The sequence below is a fragment of the Delphinapterus leucas genome, chromosome 6 (genome assembly GCF_059928025.1).
Source record: "Delphinapterus leucas isolate spDelLeu-1000000601 "Yukka" chromosome 6, BTC_Dleu_Yukka2, whole genome shotgun sequence".
Taxonomy (NCBI): Eukaryota; Metazoa; Chordata; class Mammalia; order Artiodactyla; family Monodontidae; genus Delphinapterus; species Delphinapterus leucas.
Genome location: NC_143134.1, coordinates 37170332 through 37191393, shown reverse-complemented (window position 1 = coordinate 37191393; position 21062 = coordinate 37170332). Strand labels below are relative to the sequence as shown.

The 21062-nt window shown below is 37.8% G+C and overlaps 1 protein-coding gene across 3 annotated transcripts; it reads right to left on the bottom strand.

Annotated features, from left to right (window-relative positions):
- Nucleotides 1-1268: 1268 nt before the first annotated feature.
- PRXL2C (peroxiredoxin like 2C) lies at nt 1269-21009 on the bottom strand. 3 transcript variants are annotated; one of them, XM_022558927.3, is made up of 6 exons: nt 20697-21009; nt 20187-20255; nt 19235-19288; nt 18961-19066; nt 14539-14580; nt 1269-10784 (listed from the first exon to the last, which is right to left on the bottom strand). In XM_022558927.3, exons 1-6 carry the CDS (start codon nt 20910-20912, stop codon nt 10657-10659), a joined length of 615 nt encoding a protein of 204 aa, XP_022414635.1. In that variant the 5' UTR covers nt 20913-21009; the 3' UTR covers nt 1269-10656. The 3 variants fall into 3 exon arrangements, with proteins under 3 accessions (XP_022414635.1, XP_022414636.1, XP_022414633.1); XM_022558925.3 differs by having other exon boundaries at nt 1541-10784; nt 14539-14670; XM_022558928.3 differs by lacking the exon at nt 14539-14580 and having other exon boundaries at nt 1540-10784.
- Between the last annotated feature and the right edge of the window lie 53 nt (nt 21010-21062).

Here is a 21062-nt window from a genome sequence, read left to right as displayed (position 1 = left end):
GACCCAGTGCAGCCAAAAAAATAAAATTAAAATTAAAAAAACAAACAAACAAATTAAGCTATTAAAAAATGCAATTTATGGTAGAAGTTTTGAGTCATGTGGTATCAGCTTAACCTCTGGAGGGGCTGGAGACTGAGGTCAGCCACTTGGGGAGTTAAACATGGATCCCCAGTAGAGACTCTGGATACCGGCTTGGATGAGCTTCCCTGGTTGGCAGTACTCCATGCCTATCGTCACTCATCAGTGCCAGGAAAGAAACAGTGTCCAGAGTCCAAGGGCAGAGGGCAACTGGAAGCTCTGCATGTGGTGCTTTCCTGGACTTGGCCCTATGTGCTTTTTCCCTTGGCTCATTTTAATCTTTTAAAGATTTTTAAGACCTATTGATTTTAATCCTTTCCCTGTGATAAATTGTAATTGTGAGTATAACAGCTTTCAGTGAATTCTGAGTCCTTTTAACAAATTATCCAACCTGAGTATGGTTTTGGGACCCCCTTGAAATGGCAGTGGGTGTCAGAAGGGAGGGTGATCTTGTGTACTGTACCCTCTAATTTTGCAGTGATTGATCTCTTTTGCCTATTTGTCCTATTATGTTGTTTATCTTGTTTAAAAACTGATTTGTAGAAGTTCTGATATATTCTTGATGTTAATCATTTTTTTGTTGTTATAGGCATTGTGTATATCTTTTCCCAATTTATTTTCTTCTTTTATCTACCCATTGAACCGAAGATTTTGATCTGATGGAGTGTCTCAGTCTTTCCCTTATGATTTTTGCTTTCTTTAAAATCTTATATAAGGATTTCTTTCCTACCCTAATTTCAAAAAGACATTCTCCTACAGGAAATAAAAGTAGAAACGTTTCGTTTTTCACATTTAGGTCTTTAGTTCTTGTGGAGTTTGTGTGTTTGGTATGAGTTAGGAATCTATTAAAGAGGATTAGATTTAGCTGAAAATAATAGTGATTTGAAAAACAGTGGCTTACAAATATTGCACTAGTGTATTTATCTTATCCTATGGTAATCAAATATCCCAGTACCATTTATTTGTTAGTTCTCTATCCTTTATGCAACATAGACTTGGTCATATATCAAGTGTCCATGTATGTGTATGGACTCTCTATTCTATTCCATATGTGTGTATATATATATATATATATATATATATATATATATTTTTTTTTTTTTTTGCGGTACGCGGGGCTCTCACTGTTGTGGCCTCTCCCATTCCAGACGCGCAGGCTCAGCGACCATGGCTCACGGGCCCAGCCACTCCGCGGCATGTGGGATCTCTGCGGCATGTGGGATCTTCCCGGACCGGGGCACGAACCCGTGTCGCCTGCATCGGCAGGCGGACTTTCAACCACTGCGCCACCAGGGAAGCCCTGTGTATATATATTTTGCCAATTCCACACCATCTTAATTGTTATGGCTGTATTCTGCATTTTGATATAGAACAAGACACTTCTTGCTTGTTGTTCTTCAGGAATATCTTAGCTTTTCTTGACTTTTTGCTCTTCTACATAAATTTTGGAACGAGCATTTCAAGTTCCATGAAAAAAATCTGTAGATCAATTTGGGAATAACTAACATTTTTAGGATAATGAGAATTCTTCTTTATGAATATGTTATACCTCTACATTTATCAGCTCCTTTAAATATTTCTAATAAAGTTATATAATTTTCTCAGGTTTAACACATTAGATTTATTCCTGGGTCCCTTATAAGTTTTATTGCTGTTATAAATTATTTTATTTTATTTTATTTTTGGCTGCACTGCGCGGCTTGCGGGATCTTAGTTCCCTGACCTGGCATTGAACCCAGGCCATCGTCAGTGAAACCACAGAGTCCTAACCATTGGACCGTCAGGGAATTCCCATAAATGATTTTAAAATTAGGTTTTCTATTTATTAAGGGTATGTAGAAATGCAGCTGAATTTTGAATATTGATGTCATATTCAGCAACGTACCTTACTAATTCTAAGTATTTTCTTTTTGGTTTTTTATGTTGACAATTATGGCATATGTGATAAATGAGAGTTTTAGTTCTTTTCTAATTCTTATACTTTTTGTTAGTTTTTTTTGTGGTTTTGAACTGGCTAGAAATTTGGTATAATGTCAAATGTTAGCAGTAAAAATGAGCAGTCTCATCATAGTCCTTTGTTTAAAAGGAATAGTGGGACTTCTCTGGTGGCGCACTGGTTAGACTCCGCACTCCCAATGCCTGGGGTTCGATCCCTGGTCAGGGAACTAGATTGCACATGTATGCCGCAACTAAGAGTTTTCATGCCACAACTAAGAGTTTGCATTCCACAACTAAGGAGCCCACCTGCTGCAACTAAGACCTGGTGCAACCAAATAAATAAATAAATATTAAAAATAGAATAGTTATGGCATTTTCTCATTAAATATGATATCTGTTGTAGGTTTTTGGCAGATAGATTTTATCAAATTGAGGAAATTCCCTTTTATTCCTAGATTTCTTAAGGTTTTCTTTTCTAATGTGAACGGAGGCTAAATTTTATCATGTGCATTTTCTGCTTCTTTGAAATAACTATATACATTTTTTCTCCTTTAAATGTGATAATGTGGTGAATTGTATTAATTTTTATCTGTAAAACCAAATTTGCATACCTGGAATAAACTCTATTGTGGTAAATTAAGTGTTTTATATATTGTTTGATTCTGCTTGCCAATATTCATTTTAAGAATTTTGCATTTGTTCATGGGAGAGTCAAAGTTATGATTTTCCTTTCTTTTATTGTCCTAGTCCAATTGAAGTAGCAAGGTAAAATTAGTCTCATTTTTCTATTCTCAGAAAATTTGTATAAGATTGGAAATACCTATAACTGAGTCTCTTTGTTGTACAAAAGTAATTAATACAACATCAAAACATTGCAATTCAACTATACTTCAATAAAAAAAACATTGGAAGTATCTTTTCCTTGAAAATTTGGTAGAATTCACTTGTAAAAATTTGGTAGAATTTACCTCTTGATCTGGTGTTTTCTTTGTAAGAAGAAACTGCTGGTTCAATTTTTAAATGGTTATAAGGCTACATAGTATTCTATTATATATTTTTTAAGACTTTTGAAAAGTTACTATTTTTTTAGATAAAATATAGTCATTTTCTCTAAATTTTCAAATTTATTGGCATAAAGTTATTCAGAGTTTTTTTATATTTTAATCTCTACTATGCATGTAGCTATGTCCCTTTTTTACTACTAATATTTGTACTTACTCTCTTTTTTTCCTTCATCAGTTTTGCCACAGATTTGTCTACTTAATACCAGATTTTGTCCTGTTGTATCTCTCTATTATTTCTTTTTTTAAAAAAATCATTAATTTATTAATAAATTTGGCTGCGTCAGGTCTTAGTTGAAGCACGCAGGATCTTTCATTGTGGTGTGTGGGCTTCTCTAGTTGTGGCGCATGGGCTCTAGAGCTCTCGGGCTCAGTAGTTGTGGTGTGCAGGCTTAATTGCCCCACGGCATGTGGGATCTTAGTTCCCCGACCAGGGATCAAACCCGTGTCCCCTGCATTGGAAGGCTGATTCTTAACCACTGGATGACCAGGGAAGTCCCTCTCTATTATTTCTTTGTGTCTTTAATCAATGGCCAATCTAATTTTTATCTCCTTTCCTTTTTTTTTTTTTATACAGGTTTAGTTTGTTTCTTTTGTTTGTTTGTGTTGTGTTGCTTTGTTTTTGGCCTCGCCACGTGGCTTGTGGGGTCTTAGTTCCCCAACCAGGGATGGAACCCACGCTCTTAGCAGCGAAAGCCCAGAGTCCTAACCACTGGACCCCCAGGGAATTCCCTAGTTTGCTGCTTTTTTAACTTCTTAAAGTTGAACACTTAGTACATTAATTTTCAGCCTTTTTTTTCTTTCCTAATATGAGTGTTTAAGGGTATAAATTTACATTAAAATACTATTTCTGAAGAATTCCATGAGTATTGTCATTATTCAGTTCTAATTCTTAACATCCATCACAATTTCTATTTTGTCCCATGACTTTCAGTGTTTTTTTAAATTTAAAAATGTCTATAGAGGTTTTTTGTTGTTGTTATTGATTTCTAATTTCGTTGCAGTGTGATAACAGAACATGGTCTGTATGAAATTGAGTCTTTGAAATTTATCGAGATTTACTTTAAGGGATAATATATGGTTAATGTTTTATGTTCTTGAGAATGATAGGTGCTTTTAATTATTGTTTTAATTTGCTAATTAAATCAAGCTTATTATTTCTATTGTTCAACTGTTCTTTATCCTTAATTTTTAAAATTTATTTTATTTGCTTCATCCATCAATGAAGGTGACCATATAACCTATAGTCCAAACCAGAACATATGAGAGTGAAAAAAGCCACAAAATAATTAAGATTATATAATTTCTTGAAATATTGATTGACAATTGTTTCAGTGTGAAGGGACCTATAATAATCTACTCAAAAACTATTAAAAATTTTTTCTATACATTTAAAAACTTTTTATATTGATTATCTGAACTTTAAAAAGGGAATTCCCTGGCAGTCCAGTGGTTAGGACTCTGTGCTTTTGCTGCCGAGGGCCCGGGTTCAATCCTGGTTGGGGAACTAAGATCCCACAAGCCATGTGGCAAAAAGTAATAATAATAATAAAAATAACAATAATGCAAGCAGAATAATTATGCTTAGTCCATGTTTATATACTTTAGTCCATTTGTAAGTTGAATCTGTCTCTAATACTACATCATTGGTATATTCTGAAAACTGTATTTTTCAATATGGTTTTATTATTTTTAACTTTTATATAAAATTCCTTGCAACCTTCTCTAACGTTGCATTTTATGGTTAAATGAATTAGAATTGTAGACCTCTTCATCTGAGTTTTCTCTGTAGTCCACATTTCAAGTTGAGAATATTCAGTCTCTACAGATACTGAGGTACCTGGTAAGCTCAGGACAAATTTTGCGAAATGAAGGATATTTTCAGGTCAATATTTTCATATTAAAAACAAATACTTGTGGGGGAGGGATAAATTGGGAGACTGACATATACACACTACTGTATGTAAAATAGATAACTAATAAGGACCTACTGTATAGCACAAGGAACTCTACTCAGTACTCTGTAATGACTTCTATGGGAAAAGAATCTAAAAAAGAGTGGATATATGTATATGTATAACTGATTCACTTCGCACCTGAAACTAACACAACATTGTAAATCAACTATAATCCAATAAAAAATTAAAAGAAAATAATTCAGCCCTAACATTTTCAGATACTGATTTTTTGCTTCCACTCAGAGTGCCTTTCTTTTTTTTTTTTTTTTTTCGGTGCACGGGCCTCTCACTGTTGTGGCCTGTCCCGTTGCGGAGCACAGGCTCTGGACGCGCAGGCTCAATGGCCATGGCCCACGGGCCTAGTCGCTCCGCGGCATGTGGGATCTTCCCAGACCGGAGCACGAACCCGCGTCCCCTGCATCGGCAGGCGGACTCTCAACCACTGCGCCACCAGGGAAGCCCAGAGTGCCTTTCTTTAACACATAATTTTTACAAGATGAAACTCATAAAATAAATTCTCCACTTAAAATTCTTTTGAATGTTTCACATTTTGATGCTATAAAATCTTAGGGCATTTTTTTCCTTTTTAAAAAAGATTTCATTCCTTTCTGATGCAGAATTCACTTTTACCCAGTTAAAAATAGGAGCTCTATCATAAGTTCAGAAACTATAAAACAAAGTTATAGGGCTTCCCTGGCGGCGCAGTGGTTGAGAGTCCACCTGTAGATGCAGGGGACACGGGTTCGTGCCCCGGTCCGGGAAGATCCCACATGCCGCAGAGATCCCACATGCCGCGGAGTGGCTGGGCCCGTGAGCCATGGCCGCTGAGCCTGCGCGTCTGGAGCCTGTTTTCCGCAACGGGAGAGGCCACAACAGTGAGAGGCCTGCGTACCGCAAAAAAAAAAAAAAAGTTACAGAATTTAACAATTATATCTTTTAGCTTATTTGAGCTTTCAATTATTTATTTTGTTTAGTTTTCTTCTTAAGGGCCAATTTCAATGTCTTCTTATTTGTAAGGTTAGTTTTCAATCACAGTTTTGCTAAAAGCTTCAAAAGTGATAGTTTTTTGGCACACCATTCATTGAGTAAATTCATTAAATATTTCCAACTTACTACACAGAAGAAATCAAAACATACAGGATTCATTAAAAAAACAAGCTCACTATCAGTGAGGACAGCACAGGTTGACTTACCAGAGCAGTTGTTCAACAGTTCAAACATTTCTAATGTCTGCTTAATGGTGGGCAACAACAATAAAGTGCCCAGTGTCATGCTCACTTTTTAAAAAATTGCTATACACCATCAGCTTCTCTCACACATTGTGTTGCCTTATCACTCTGTATATACATTTTTTAAAACTGGCACATTTTGTCAAAACTACAGTGAGATATCACTTCATACCCATTAGAATGGCTTTTTTTTTTTAAAAGCAAAACAGAAAAATGTATGTAATCGGAACTCTTGTGCATTGCTGGTGGGAATGTAAAATGGTACAGCTGATATGGAAAACAATGCAGCAGTTCTTCAAAACAAACAGAATGCCCACTTGTGGGTATTCCGCTGTGGGAATATACACAAAAGAATTGAAAGCATGGACTCAAACAGTTATTTGTACACCAATGTTGATAGCAACATTATTCACAATAGCCAAAAGGTAGAAATAACCCAAGTATCCAGATGAATGGATAAGCAAAATGGGATACATACACTCACACACCCCCAAGAACATCCAGCCTTAAAAAGTAATAAAATTCTGATACATGCTATAACATGGATGAACCTTGAGGATATTATGCTTAGTGAAATAAGCCGGACATAAAAGGGTATGTATTGTATGATCCACTTACATGAGGTACCTAGAACAGTCAAATTTATAGAGACAGAAATTAGAACAGTGGTTACCAGGGGCTGGGGGCTGGGCAAATGGGGAGTTATTGTTTAATGGGTACAGAGTTTCAGTATTAGATAACAAAATTCTAGAGATGGATAGGAGTGACGCTTGCATAACAATATGAATATGCCTAATGCCACTGAACTGTACACTTAAAAATGTTAAAATGGTAAACTTTATGTTATGTATACTTTACAATAAATAATGCTTATAACGGTAAATTTTATGTCATATACATTTTACCACAATAAAAAATTTTTAATTGGTAAATTTTAACAACTATAATCTCTGTTTTGATTGACAGCTTGTTTGGACCTAATTATGAATTATGTGTGCACCACAGCACATTCCAAAACACATCTGCCCCATAGGTTTCTTAATATAGTATGAACATTACTTTTATCAAAATATATATTCATCCAAATCTATGTTCATATTGTCACCACAAAAACAAATCAGTTTTTCTTCAGCGTTGAATTTTTAAACTGAATTTAGAGTAGCACACACCATACTGTCAGATATTTCATCTTCCGAAAGTTTTGCCTTGATTTTGTAAACTGGATTTAAAAAAAAAAAAAAAAAGAATCTTTTTTTTTAAGCTCCTTTTTAAGGAATGAGTTTATCTGATTTTCTATTTGAAGCATCTGAGAATACTGATTTAAAACTGGCATCCTGAAACTGTTTTCAGAGTTTTCTGCTAACAGAGCCAGTACATGAAGAGCTACCACTTCACTTTTTAAATGTGCACAAGAAAACTTGGAATTGAACATAAGTGAAATTAATTTAAAAGAACTCTGATCTAAATGAAAAATCGTTCTTCACAGAATGATGTGTAAGTGTACCTTCTGCAACTGCATGTCTTAAATCATCTTCTGGAACACTCTTCTTAAAATAACTCTTAACCTTGAAGTAGATGTTGTTGCTTCTTTAGAAAGTTTGTCTTCCAGTTTTCATGTGGTCAGTGTTATCACTTTGCACCCCACCCCCATGGTAGATGGCAACACGAACAAACATTTTATGCAGGCTATTAGTTATCAATCTCCTTGAGAAACAAAAATAAATGAATTTTTTTAATTTTTAATTTAAACATGAACTTTCATTTTACTGAAATTCTTTTTGCCACAAAGGTTCATTGCAGAAACTTTACAACATATTTCCTCACAGGGCTCCTTGGTCTATAGATGGATTTGACTGCAGCCCATTCTTACACTGTCATAGCCCTCAGAAGTTCCAGGTCTCAGGTAGTGCTTTAGTGGTCTTACTTTTAACTCTACAGTGTAAGGCCTTTGAGTTGGCCAAGGAACAGCCTTCTCTAACTCCTGGGAGGGGGACAGCCCTCAGAGCAGCCCATGGCTTCAACACATGGTCAACAGCCTGGTTTCTGCTTCTGTTTGGCCCTTGTGGAGTTTCCTCACTTTCTTGTAAATTCAACTTAAAAAAAAGATGTTTCTGTTCTGTAGAATGGAGTTGACAATGACAATGATGATAGTAATATCAATTCCACAGAGCTAATGTATGTAAAGCACTTGCAATAGTACCTGGCAAATAATTAGCACCACTAAACTGTTAGATGTTATTATTATTATTATTTTTTTTTTGTTATTATTTTTTTATCCAGCACTTCTACATATTTATCACCAAAAGGTTTTTCAAAATTTTGCGTCCAGTACATTATTGGATATGGAGTATGCTTATATGTTTCACAGCACCTATTATAAGTAATTTTTATATTAAATGTTTGTTCGGGTAGGCAATTTACTACTGCACTGTATTTATGTAACTGTTCCTCCATGAAACCACATAAAGAACATTTATGTATCTTAAAAAATGTGGTATACATTTTTATAATGTATATTATAAATATAAATATATAAATTTTGTGTAAGCTATGATTCAGCAGTTTTAAGTCTAAAATCAGTAGAAGGATCTGGGCCACCAGTCTCCTTACTATAAAAAATAGCACAAGATACCTTAATTTTAACTTTTATAAGATAACTCATTTTTATTGATTAAAAACATGATTTTCCATTTATATACACATGAAAATAGATTCAAATTTTTGGACACTTTAAATTTATATTTTGTGTATGACTCCATATGCTTGTATAAGTTCAAAGCAGTATTATACTTGCTAATAATTACAAATACTTTAATTTTGCTATACTTTTTTTTTTTTTTTGCGGTACGCGGGCCTCTCACTGCTGTGGCCTCTCCCGTTGCGGAGCACAGGCTCCGGACGCGCAGGCTCAGAGGCCATGGCTCACCGGCCCAGCCGCTCTGCGGCATGTGGGATCCTCCCGAACCAGGGCACGAACCCGTGACCCCTGCATCGGCAGGCGGACCCTCAACCACTGCGCCACCAGGGAAGCCCTTGCTGTACTTTTCACCAGAATTCCTGAGACACTTCCAACAAAACATATTATGATTCCAGAAAAATAAAAGATGACAATAGTCTACTAAATAAAAGAAACTTGGAGGTGAGAAATAGAAACTGTCCAGGAATATACAACCAAACCACAGTGTACAGTTAAATTACAAAGCTTTTTTGGTTTTTAAACAATTCTTAAAATTTCCTTTCAGAAAGCATACTGATTATACATACCTTAAATATCTAAAACATATTTTTCTCCTTTTACCAGCAACCCCCGCCCCTGTTGCCCCAAACAAAATCCTAGTGAAATGGACGGTGGGTGTGCGGTCAAGATGCTGTGAGCACGGGCTCTGTGAAGGTTCGATCTGCTGTATTTCCTCTGAGTAAAGCAATCAGGATAGAAACTTGTGGACTGCAGCCTATATAATTGTACCTCTGTGGAACTTGCTACGTAGGGATATATTCTTCGTATCATTTTAAAGACCTTTTCCTTGCCAAAAAAATGAATCAGGTTCATTATAGAATAGTTGGGAAATATAAAAATGTATGGAAAAGAAAATAAAAACACTTGTAATCCTACCACCTAGAGATACTTAACTGGTGATACTCTGGTGTGTTTACTTCCTGTCTTTCTTTCTAAGCATACAAAAATATAAACATATACATACAAAAATGTGATTATACTGTTTACAGAATTTGAGATACTGCTTTTCTCAATGGATAAAATGGTCTTGGGTTGCTTCCCTTTCTCCTTATATGTTCTTTATAAGAATTTATGATTTTAGGGCTTCCCGGGTGGCGCAGTTGTTGAGAGTCCGCCTGCCGGTGCAGGGGACACGGGTTCGTGCCCCGGTCCGGGAAGATCCCACATGCCGCGGAGTGGCTGGGCCCGTGAGCCATGGCCGCTGAGCCTGCGTGTCCGGAGCCTGTGCTCCGCAACAGGAGAGGCCACGACAGTGAGAGGTCCGTGTACCGCAAAAAAAAAAAAAAAAAAAAGAATTTATGATTTTAACGGCCAAAAAAGTCTTCATTGAATGGATATATCAGAATGTAAAATAAAGAATGGTATTTATAATTTTATAGCTTTTAAAGTTTTATTTTGCAAAAATAAAATAATTTACAAAAATTTTTATAGAAAATAAAACTTTAGAAGCTATAAAATTATAAATATATATCACATTTTTGACAACTGATGCCCCTCAGCATGCTATTCAACTGGTGGTACACGGTCTCTTTATGGTTTCATAACTCCTCAAAGGCTGGGAAGAGCCAACAAGTTAGGCACTGCACAGGTATACTAGATCCTCACAATTCAGGTCATATCCCAAGGTCCGTTTGAAAGCGACAGAGTCTGTAATGTCACACATGGATAACTGAAGGTCTGCTTGTAAAGTCCACGTGCTGAACTCCTACAAGCTGTAAAACAGAGTTGATGTGTTTGTGATCCAACCTATTCCTATCACAGTGGATAAAATGGATGTTGTTACCTAGAAGAGAATAAGAATAAAAGGTAAAGGTTGACATGCAGTGTTATTCATTAGATTTATTGCTTACTAGAATCAAGGAAGCATTTTAACTTTAAATTAGTCCAAAAGAAAACATTATTTACCTAGAGTACATAATATTCTCTATATAATGACATAATGTTTAATTAAGGTAATAAAGCATGACAAAAATTATCGTTAAATAAGGCTAATACGTAATGTTTTATGAGATCCAAGGGGAAAGATTCTTAAATTATAACCGTCTGTTAGATTTTATTAAATGTAATTAAATAAAATATCCTGTCAAACAGACAGGCAGAATATGGAATTAGCATAAATATCAAGCTGGAAAATCATCTGTTTCTTAAATGTAATAATAGAATAAATCACTTCCTTAAAAAATTCACTCCCAAATACTGGTTTAATAGGCTATCTACATTATAACCATAGACCAAAAGAGGCTGAAAAAAATAAGGGCATTAAGACAATCAGTTACAATACACTTTGATGTTCACAATTCTTTTATCTGCTCAAATAAAATTGTTGTAATTTTTTTTTTTTTTTCTGCGGTACGCGGGCCTCCCACTGCTGTGGCCTCTCCCGTTGCGGAGCGCAGGCTCAGCGGCCATGGCCCACGGGCCCAGTCACTCCGAGGCATGTGGGATCCTCCCGGACCGGGGCACGAACCTGCGTCCCCTGCATCGGCGGCGGACTCTCAACCACTGCGCCACCAGGCAAGCCCAAATAGTCGTAATTTATAGTCTGTGTTCTGTTTACTTTGATTCTTGGACTCAAGACCAGAATTTTAACTTAAAACATTAGATTAGTAAATATTATGAGGCATATTTTCTGCATTGCATTTATCTGCTGTCTACAGTAATCACTGTAGATTTAATATCATAAACTGGCTTATTATCAAATAAGGCAAAATGAAATACTTGGTCAACCGTGTAATAGATTTGTATAAATAAGTAAGTAAACCCAGCTCTTTCCTTAAAGGAGCTACAATTTTTCCAATGGGTAGTATCAAAATTTTCTCTTTATTGTCTGCTCCCAACTTGGCACACAAATGATGCTTTCTGTGTGCTCTTCATCCTCACACAACAGAACGTGTGCTCAAATGATGCTGAAACCTGGAGATGAGGGACTCAAAAAATAATGCCTTACAAGTCTGAGGATGGAAATAATTCATTCAGAAATATGGCTCAGTGCCATTCTGGGCTGATTTACAGGATATATTCTCATAAAACAAGGCTTTTTTTTTTTGGCTAGTCTAACTAGTGTAAATTCATGAGAGAGAGGGAAAGGGAGATTAAATAAAATGAAAGATTTTAGCTAGCTATAGTGTTCCAGCTGTAAAAAACCAAAAAAGTTATGATATTTGGTCAAAATCCTCCTTCTAAAGACTTCCTTATACACATCTGGAATTTATTAAAGTAAATGTTAATTTTATAACCTGTAGAAGCTACGCTCACTAATATGAACAGTTTTAAACATGAAGAAGAACCAAGAAAAATCAGTTTACAACACAGTGATTTAGGCTTTTTGGGTGTTTGTCCCTGGCTGCAATACTTGAACATGGTAGAGATCCAATGCCCAACCATTCTGTAGAGGGAAGCCAAAGGAATTTCAGGTGGTACAAATTGATCAGTAAAACTATTTATAGATCAATGGAACAGGGTAGACAGCCCAGAAATAAACCCATGCACCTATGGTCAATTAATCTACCACAAAGGAGGCAAGAATATACAATGGAGAAAAGGCAGTTTCTTCAATAAGGGGTGCTGGGAAAAATGGACAGCTACATGTAAAAGAATGAAATTAGAACATTTTCTAACACCATATACAAAAGTAAACTCAAAATGGATTAAAGACCTAAATGTAAGACTGGATACTGTAAAACTCCTAGAGGAAAACACAGGCAGAACATTCTTTGACATAAATCACAGCAATATCTTTTGAATCCACCTCCTAGAGTAATGAAAATAAAAACAAAACTAAACAAATGGGACCTAATTAAACTTAAAAGATTTTGCACAGCAAAGGAAACCATAAACAAAATGAAAAGACAACCCACAGAAAGGGAGAAAATATGTCCAAACGAAGCAACCCACAAGGGATTAATCTCCAAAATATACAAACAGCTCATGCAGCTCGATATCAAAAAAACAGCCCAATAAAAAAATGGGCAGAAGATCTAAATAGACATTTCTCCAAAGAAGACATACAGATGGCCAAAAAGCACACAAAAAGATGCTCAACATTGCTAATTATTAGAGAAATGCAAATCAAAACTACAATGAAGTTATCACCTCACACCAGTCAGAATGGCCATCATCAAAAAGTCTACAAACAATAAATGCTGGAGAGGGTGTGGAGAAAAGGGAACCCTCCTACACTGTTGGTGGGAATGTAAATTGGTACAACCACTATGGAGAACAGTATGGAGGTTCCTTAAACAACTAAATACAGAACCACCTTATGATCCAGCAATCCCACTCCTGTTCATATATCCAGAGAAATCCATAATTCAAAAAGATACATGCACCCCAATGTTCATTACAGAACTATTTACAATAGCCAGGACATGGAAGCAACCTAAATGTCCATGGACAGATGAATGGATAAAGAAGATGTGGTACATTTATACAATGGGATATTACTCAGCCACAAAAATGAATGAAATAATGCCATTTGCAGCTACATGGATGGACCTAGGAATTATCATACTAAATGAAGTAAGTCAGACAAAGAAAGACAAATATCATATGATATTACTTATATGTGGAATCTGAAAAATATACAAATGAACTTATTTACAAAACAGAAACAGACTCACAGACTTCAAAAAAAACCTTATGGTTACCAAAGGGGAAAGGTGGGGGGGAGGGATAAATTAGGAGTTTGGGATTAACATATACACACTACTATATATAAAATAGATAATCAACAAGGTCCTACTGTATAGCACAGGGAACTCTACTCAATATTCTGTAATAACCTATATGGGAAAAGAAGCTGAAAAAGAATGGATATATCTATAAGTATAATTGAATCACTTTGCTGTACACCTGAAACTAACACAACATTGTAAATCAACTATACTCCAATATAGAATAAAAATTAAATTAAATAAAAAAAGAAAGCTATTTAAAGGATGCAGCTTAAGAGTAACTGTTACTGAATAAGCTGCCCCTGGGATTGACTTGCTTCCTTTTTTTTTGGCCATGCTGCTCAGCATGCAGGATCTTAATTCCCTGACCACGATCGATCGAACCCATGCCCCCTGCAGTGGAAGCACTGAGTCCAAACCACTGGACTGCCAGGGAATTCCCCTTGACTTGCTTTCTGACATAGGGCAAGTCTGCTAGTTTTGTTAGATATAGATAACTAGATTTGATTCTTCTATTGACAAAAAAAAGTTCTTGATGGTTTTCTCCCATTTGAAAATGTTCACCTCCACTGAAATTTTTAAAGAGTGTTATAGCCACATACAAGTCACCAAACCACTGCTGATTTCTTCTATCCCAAATACCTGGAATCACTCAGGTATGGAATCATGGCCACATTACATCCAGTAAACAAACATCAAAAATACACAGGAGCATTTGAAAACAAACGATGACCCCTATGAAAGCACAGCATCCTGACTGTTGCCCGTCTTTACATGGTGGCTATTTTATGAAGAAAGTGGATGGCCTCTGGACTTCTAAAAAGCACGAGAAGTGTACTGCTGAAGCCGGGCTTTGATGCTTACCTGGACCTAAAATGAGTGTTCCACCTTGCTGAGCTGGATCTCCTTGAAAATCAAAAAGAGGGCCAGTCACTGCCCGCCACAGGCTCCGAATGCTTCCTGAGAGTATATTTGATTTTATATGGGGGCTCTGTCCTGAAATATTAGGAATTGTCTTTAGAAGTTGTCATTTTATATTTGATTAGATATTAAGATAACGTTAGTATTTCTAGAAAACAGTCTCTCTCTTATGTGTCATCTTACTTTTGACTTGTCTTTTTTTCTTCCTTCAAAGAACAGTTCTCAGCCTTTCACTACTGATGTTTTAGACCAGATAATTCTTTGTCCTGTGCAATGTGGGGTGATTACCATCATCCTTGCTCTCTGTACCCACTAGATGCCATAGCAACCACCATTCGCCAAGCTGTGACAACTGAAAATGTCTCCAGACAATGCCAGATGTCCCCTGGGGGGAGGGGTCAAAATTGTTCCCAGTTGAGAACTACTGCTTTAAAGGAAGAAGTGATGACAGACCCAGATCACTTCCTGCCACAGAAAAATGTCAGCTACAGACTTGTCAAACTGGTAGTGCTTTCCTTTTTAATTCCCCATTTGTGTTTTGTTTAGTCTCTTTACCGACTAATAGATAACTACATTCCTCTTCAGGAGACGTTGTGGCACAGACTGTTATACGCTTGTCAAAACCCGTTTCCTCTTTCTGGGACCACAGCTAAACATTTCCTGGAGTTTGGTATGGCTATGTGACTACACTCTAACCAATGAGTAAAATGATGTGTGCCACTTCCAGGGCACCTCTTAAAAACCTCTCAGGGAGTGATTCTCCGTGTTTCTTCTACATCCTTCGAAGTCTGGATTGACAATGGCAGAGCCACAAGATAGAAAGGGCCTGAGTCTTTCCTACTGTGTCCCCGAATTGCTGCTTGGACAAGCACGCAATAGATATACCCTTCTTGAAATGTGAAAAAAAAGAACCTTCTCCCACGTTATGCTACTGAGACTTTGCGGTTTTGCTGTAACAATAGCAACTATAGCTACCACTCCATCTTTGCTTGGCTGTCAGTTTTTCTATTTCCTTTCTCACAGTAACTGATACTTCACTTCCACTCCCCCACCCCCCTTTTTTTAAAAAGTAATTTAATATTTTTTTAATTTATTTATTTTTGGCTGGGTTGGGTCTTTGTTGCTGCGCGCAGGCTTTCTCTAGTTGCTGCTAGTGGGGGCTATTCTTTGTTGCGGTGCGCAGGCTTCTCATTGCAGTGGCTTCTCTTGTTGCTTCAGTAGTTGCAGCACATGGTTTCAGAAGTTGTGGCTCATGGGCTCTAGAGCGCAGGCTCAGTAGTTGTGGAGCATGGGCTTGGTTGCTCCGCGGCACGTGGGATCTTCCCGGACAAAGGCTCGAACCCGCGTCCCCTGCATTGGCAGGCGGATTCTTAACCACTGCGCGACCGGGGAAGTCCTCCACTCCCTTTGAGTAAAGAAACTCAGTCTCTACCTTTCTTGTAACTTATCTTTTTCCTATCCCTGCCTTTTATGTCTTTTTAGTTTTTTTAAATTTTGGACTCCACCAGTTCTAAGGCCAGAGAATGACTGGTTGAGCAGCAAGACACCATGGCCCAGGTCCTCTTGCCCACCGTCTGCCCCTCCGGGTGCGTGTCCACCAGTGTACAGCAGTTACCAGTCCCCTTCATCTTCTCCTGCCGGGTCGCAGCACAGAGCTCAACCCTCAGCCCTGCAGTCGGTTCCTACTAGTGCTTTTTGCTTTTTATTTTGATGATTATGCTGCCTTTGACCTGCCCGATTTCTTAATATTTCCAGATACCTATTATTTCCTTCATCTCTCCAACTTCTCTATTTCTTTCATGTTTATATTAGGATGGACATTCATCTCACCAAGAAACAAATACAGGCTCATTAGCTTAGAGACATCGGTAAAGGACTAAAGTTTACTGTTTTTTAGGATTTTACACTTAAAATAGATGTTCCTAAATCCAAACTATCTCCTCATGTCTGAAGAAGGGTCATTTAACATTTCTGAAATTTTAGAAATTCAATTGAAGAAGATTTCACAACCTAGAATTTCACAATCTTTGCTGTAAAGCACAATCTAATTTTGCTAGTATGAATTTAGTTATGTGTAAAACTCTTGTTTTTCATTGTTTTCTCTTAGTTTGATTCTTGGACTCAAGACCAGAATTTTAACTTGAAACATTAGATTAAGTAAGTATTATAAGAGGCATGTTTTCTGCATTGTGCTTATGTGCTGTCTACAGTAATCATTGTAGTTTTAACACCATAAATTGGCTTATGGTAAGGCAAAATGAAATACTGGGTAAACCCATTACTCCCTTGAATTTAGTGGCTTTATTTTCTTACTCTTTGTCTTTATAAACTGTCCCATTAATTTTAAATTATTATATTTTATTTTCAGTGTCATAATTTTCAAGTAGGATTATTCTGAAACTGATTCTGAGATCTGTGCTTTTTCAGGCAGGAACTTTAAAAAATTATTTTGTGAGAACCTAATGTTTTCTGTTTGGAAATACAGTACTTTAACACAGATCAAAGGAGTTTAAATGATTTAAATATACTCTCTCTTATAATCACAAGCAACTGTTTTCTTTGCAATTCCACATCTTTATTGAGGCAATGAATGGTGAGGTGTTACTAAAGTGAAACTCACAGTTTATATCTAAGGTGGCTAAATGACAAACAGACCTTACACATGCTGAGACTCTGCTATAGCACAGGAAAACAGTCTACCAAAGACAAAGGTTCACAATCTGTACTGTTGCAATTTCCTATACTAAAAAGAGAGGGGAAAAAAAGAGCAAATTCTGTATTTATGCTACCTCATCATTGGTTTTAATAAAGTTTAGGTTGCTTTCTTTAAAAACTTCAGTAAAGGGATCCTGTCAACTCTACCTCATAAGTAGCTCTGTGATCTGTCCCTCTGCATCCCTACTTCAGGCCGTGTCATTTCTTTCTAGCCTATTACTACAAACTTGTCAAGAATATCAACGACTCCCGTTTGGAACATTCCAATTGCTCCTCCACCGGGCAACAAGACTGTATCACCTCTCCACTCAAATATAATTCTTTTATGACTCCCCCACTGCCTCCAGAACAAATCCAAACTCCTTGGCATGTTCCCAGACTCAGTCCCCTGGCTCACACAATCTCCCAACTGGCTCCTAGACTCTGGCCAGACACAGGGAACTGCACTTCTCCAACAGTCACATTTTTTCGTACCTGTGTGCTTTTGTGCGTGCTACTTTCTGTCAGCTGCACCATTCCCAGCCTCACTTCACCCAGCTAAATCCTTAAAGAATGAGCTTAGACAACACCGCCTCTAAGAAGCCTTCCCAGATTCTTCTCTCCCTGTGCATTTCTGGTGTTATAGGCATTTCTGCATTATAGGTATTGCCAGTACATGATCTCCCCTTTTATGAGCCCTAAACTGTAATATAGTTGACTGTTTGCTTCTGTCTCCCAGAGTAGATTATGAGCATTGGGTTGGCAGGGGCTGTGTCTTTTATCACAGTCCTCCCAGGAACATCCAACACAGTGGGTGCCATGGGTGTCATTCTCAGCATTTGTTGAGAATAAGTGATTTGAGTTCAAGTTGAGTTCTCTTATTTGGTATTTCAGAAGCCAAGTTCTTTCTACCTAAAATATACATAAATAGTTCACCTAAAGCTTATTATACACTTAATTGTAAAGACTTGTGTAAGGGCAGGGAATATGGACCATATAAAGATGAATAAAACATCAAACTTTTCAACTGACTATACTACCCGCCACCTTAAGTGCAATTATAGAGTATATAATCGAGTACAAGGTGCTATTAAAATACAATGAAGGAAGCAATTGCTTCTGCTTGAAGAGCTATTAAGAGCCCCTTTGAGCTGGGCTTTAAATGAAAACTAAGATTTCATCTATTAAAGAACATAGAGCGTTCAAAGCCATGGTGTTGAGGTATGAAAATATATTAACTTAAGCAATATTATTTTTCTTGTAATTACAAAAGTAAAATGTACTTATTGTAAAAAATTCAAAAGCCACTTTTCTCATTCCCATGCCTTGGGGTAATCATTGCAATATCTTTTAAAACATTTTTCATTTCACACATATATAGTATAGACCTTTATGAAAATGGTTTTTATTTTTACAAAAATGGAATCATACTAAAAACACTGCTCTGCAACTTGCATTTTTCATTCATTTAGTACTTCGCCAACAGCCTTCCATGTCATTACATACAGGAAATGAATCTTTTAGAGTCTCATGAATCTGGATCACTTACTAGAATCATAAAAAGCAGGCTGATTTATGAATTTACCATTTGTTCCCCTATGCATATATATGCATATGTGAAATGTGAAATACACCATTAGTGTTTTCTACTTGAGACATATCATGTCTTACCTGAGGAGGTAGTTTCTTCACCTCTTTTCATTCCCAATCTTTTATAAATTTCTCTCTCAGGATCAACATAGATTTCATGAGAATACCCAGTCAGTTTACAGAAAGGCTGAAAAAAGAATATAGTTGGAATTTTAATAAAAAGAAATGGGAGAAAAATAGTGATAATCTGACTTAATTTTAGCAAATTTAGCCTACATTTAGTGATTCAAATAGTACAGTTTTTACGTCTGAAAGAGATTTAACCTGTTAGAGTCCCAATTTGCTATATATTTACCTCAATATGATGGTAGGATGACTGTCCAATCACTATAAGGGTGACATTTGCTTCCTTTAGGAGAGAAAAAAGACATGTACATATTATTGGAAATCACATGTTTCATACAATTTCCCTAATCCAACTCTTTTGTTCCATTCTAATGCCACCTATAGGCTTCTAGAAGAATGGTATAAAGAGCAAAATTGTGCGAGTCAAAGCAAAGAGATGTATGCTAAAATGTTCAATTAATTCAGATAATTCTTTTGCTAAGTAAGAATTTCAAAATAATATAGTCAGTAGTTCTCTACACTTCCCCCAAAGGCATACATTAAACAAGAATAAAAACTATTAAAGTAGGGTTATTTAATCAGACAATTTTATTCTTTCACATCTCAATTGATAAGGTCTGCTGAAAATAGGTCTTAGTTTTACAAAATCTACCCAATGCGTTCACTCAAAAGCTCAGCTGGGGACAAACCTCTATATGCCTGAAGAAACACACCTGTATGTGGTTGTCAGACCAATGTGGAACACGCATTCCATTAACAATACAAATTTTCACCTTTAAGATATATTAGTATTTTCCTATAACGAACAACTATTTGGAGTATCTTTATTACAAAAATACAGGGAAGGAAATATTTTTAGCATTTCTGTTTTTGGTCATTATCAATCAACATTTGAGAACAGGCAGGTTATTAGGTAACATCAAAATTATTATTATGGTTAGTATGTTTATAACCAGGCAATAATGAACAGGCCAGAAATAGACTTCTAACGCCTGCCTCCCCTTCTTGGAGGTGTTGGAGAGATGTGTGGGATGGTGAGAATCTGGGTTTGTGAGTGTTTTTGTTTTTTTTGTGTGAGGCACTCCGCACCTCATCCCGTTGCACTCCTTATAAATGGCAGGTGACTTTCACAAGGCCGCCCTGAAGCGGGGCTCACTGCTGCTCACTCTCAGGAAACTTACTTGTAAGAAACTCTTGGGGATTTTGGCCAGATCTTCTACATATTCCTTGCAGATGTAACACAGGAAATGCTGAAATCCCAATACGGGCAAAAAGGACAAGTTAGCAACTAACACCCCCGGGGGCAGAAAGGGCCAAGTACTTCATTATGCGTGATGCTAATTAACACAACACCCAAGACGGGTGGAAAAAGGTGTCGGGGCGCCCAAATATGCATTGAAATTAGGCCGCACCCAGTCTGTGCTAGGCCTCTTCGCTCGCTGAGAAAATGGCCTTGGCTTGGCGGGCTGCTTTTCCATTCCCGTTCAAGGAAGCGAGAGGAGCAGTTCGCATTCCGGAAGCTTCTAGTGGATGAACACGGGAAGGGCCAGGCCCGGCGGGCTCCGCTCTCGGGCCCTGGACCCGTCCAGGGGCCCGATGTAACCACCCCTCAGCGGAGGCCGTGGAGGCAGCCTCCGTCCCAGCCTGCGGGTGAGGTCCCTGCTCCGGATCGTCCCGCACCCCGCGCTCACCCGCACGAAGACCACTACAGCCCGGCGCTCCCGGAACAGCGCGCCGAACAGCACCCGCCTCCCGGAGGCGTCCAGCACCGGCAGGTCGGCCACGGCGGCGGCCAGGGACTGCCCGCTCTCGGGGCCGCTTGGGTCTGGGACTGGGGCTGGGGCGGCGCGGCGGCTGATCTGCCGCGTTACCGGGGCCACGGATGGGGCGGCCATCGCGCCCTGCATCCGCGGGCCCTTGGTTCGCGAGGGTAGGGGTCAGAATCTTTGGTGGGCCGGGTCGCTACCCAAGCTGGGCGTAAGGAGCTGGCCGTACTGGCGGGGCGGGCCGTACTGGCGGGGCGGGGCGCACGGCGGGGCGGGGCGCACGGCGCGGAG

Coding starts and splice junctions, on each gene's coding strand:
- PRXL2C (XM_022558925.3), bottom strand. CDS start 20,912: ATGCAGGGCGCGATGGCCGCCCCATCCGTGGCCCCGGTAACGCGGCAG. Junction 20,256..20,696: donor CTGTAGTGGTCTTCGTGCGG/GTGAGCGCGGGG, acceptor TTGGGATTTCAG/CATTTCCTGTGTTACATCTG. Junction 19,289..20,186: donor TCCCCAAGAGTTTCTTACAA/GTAAGTTTCCTG, acceptor TCTCTCCTAAAG/GAAGCAAATGTCACCCTTAT.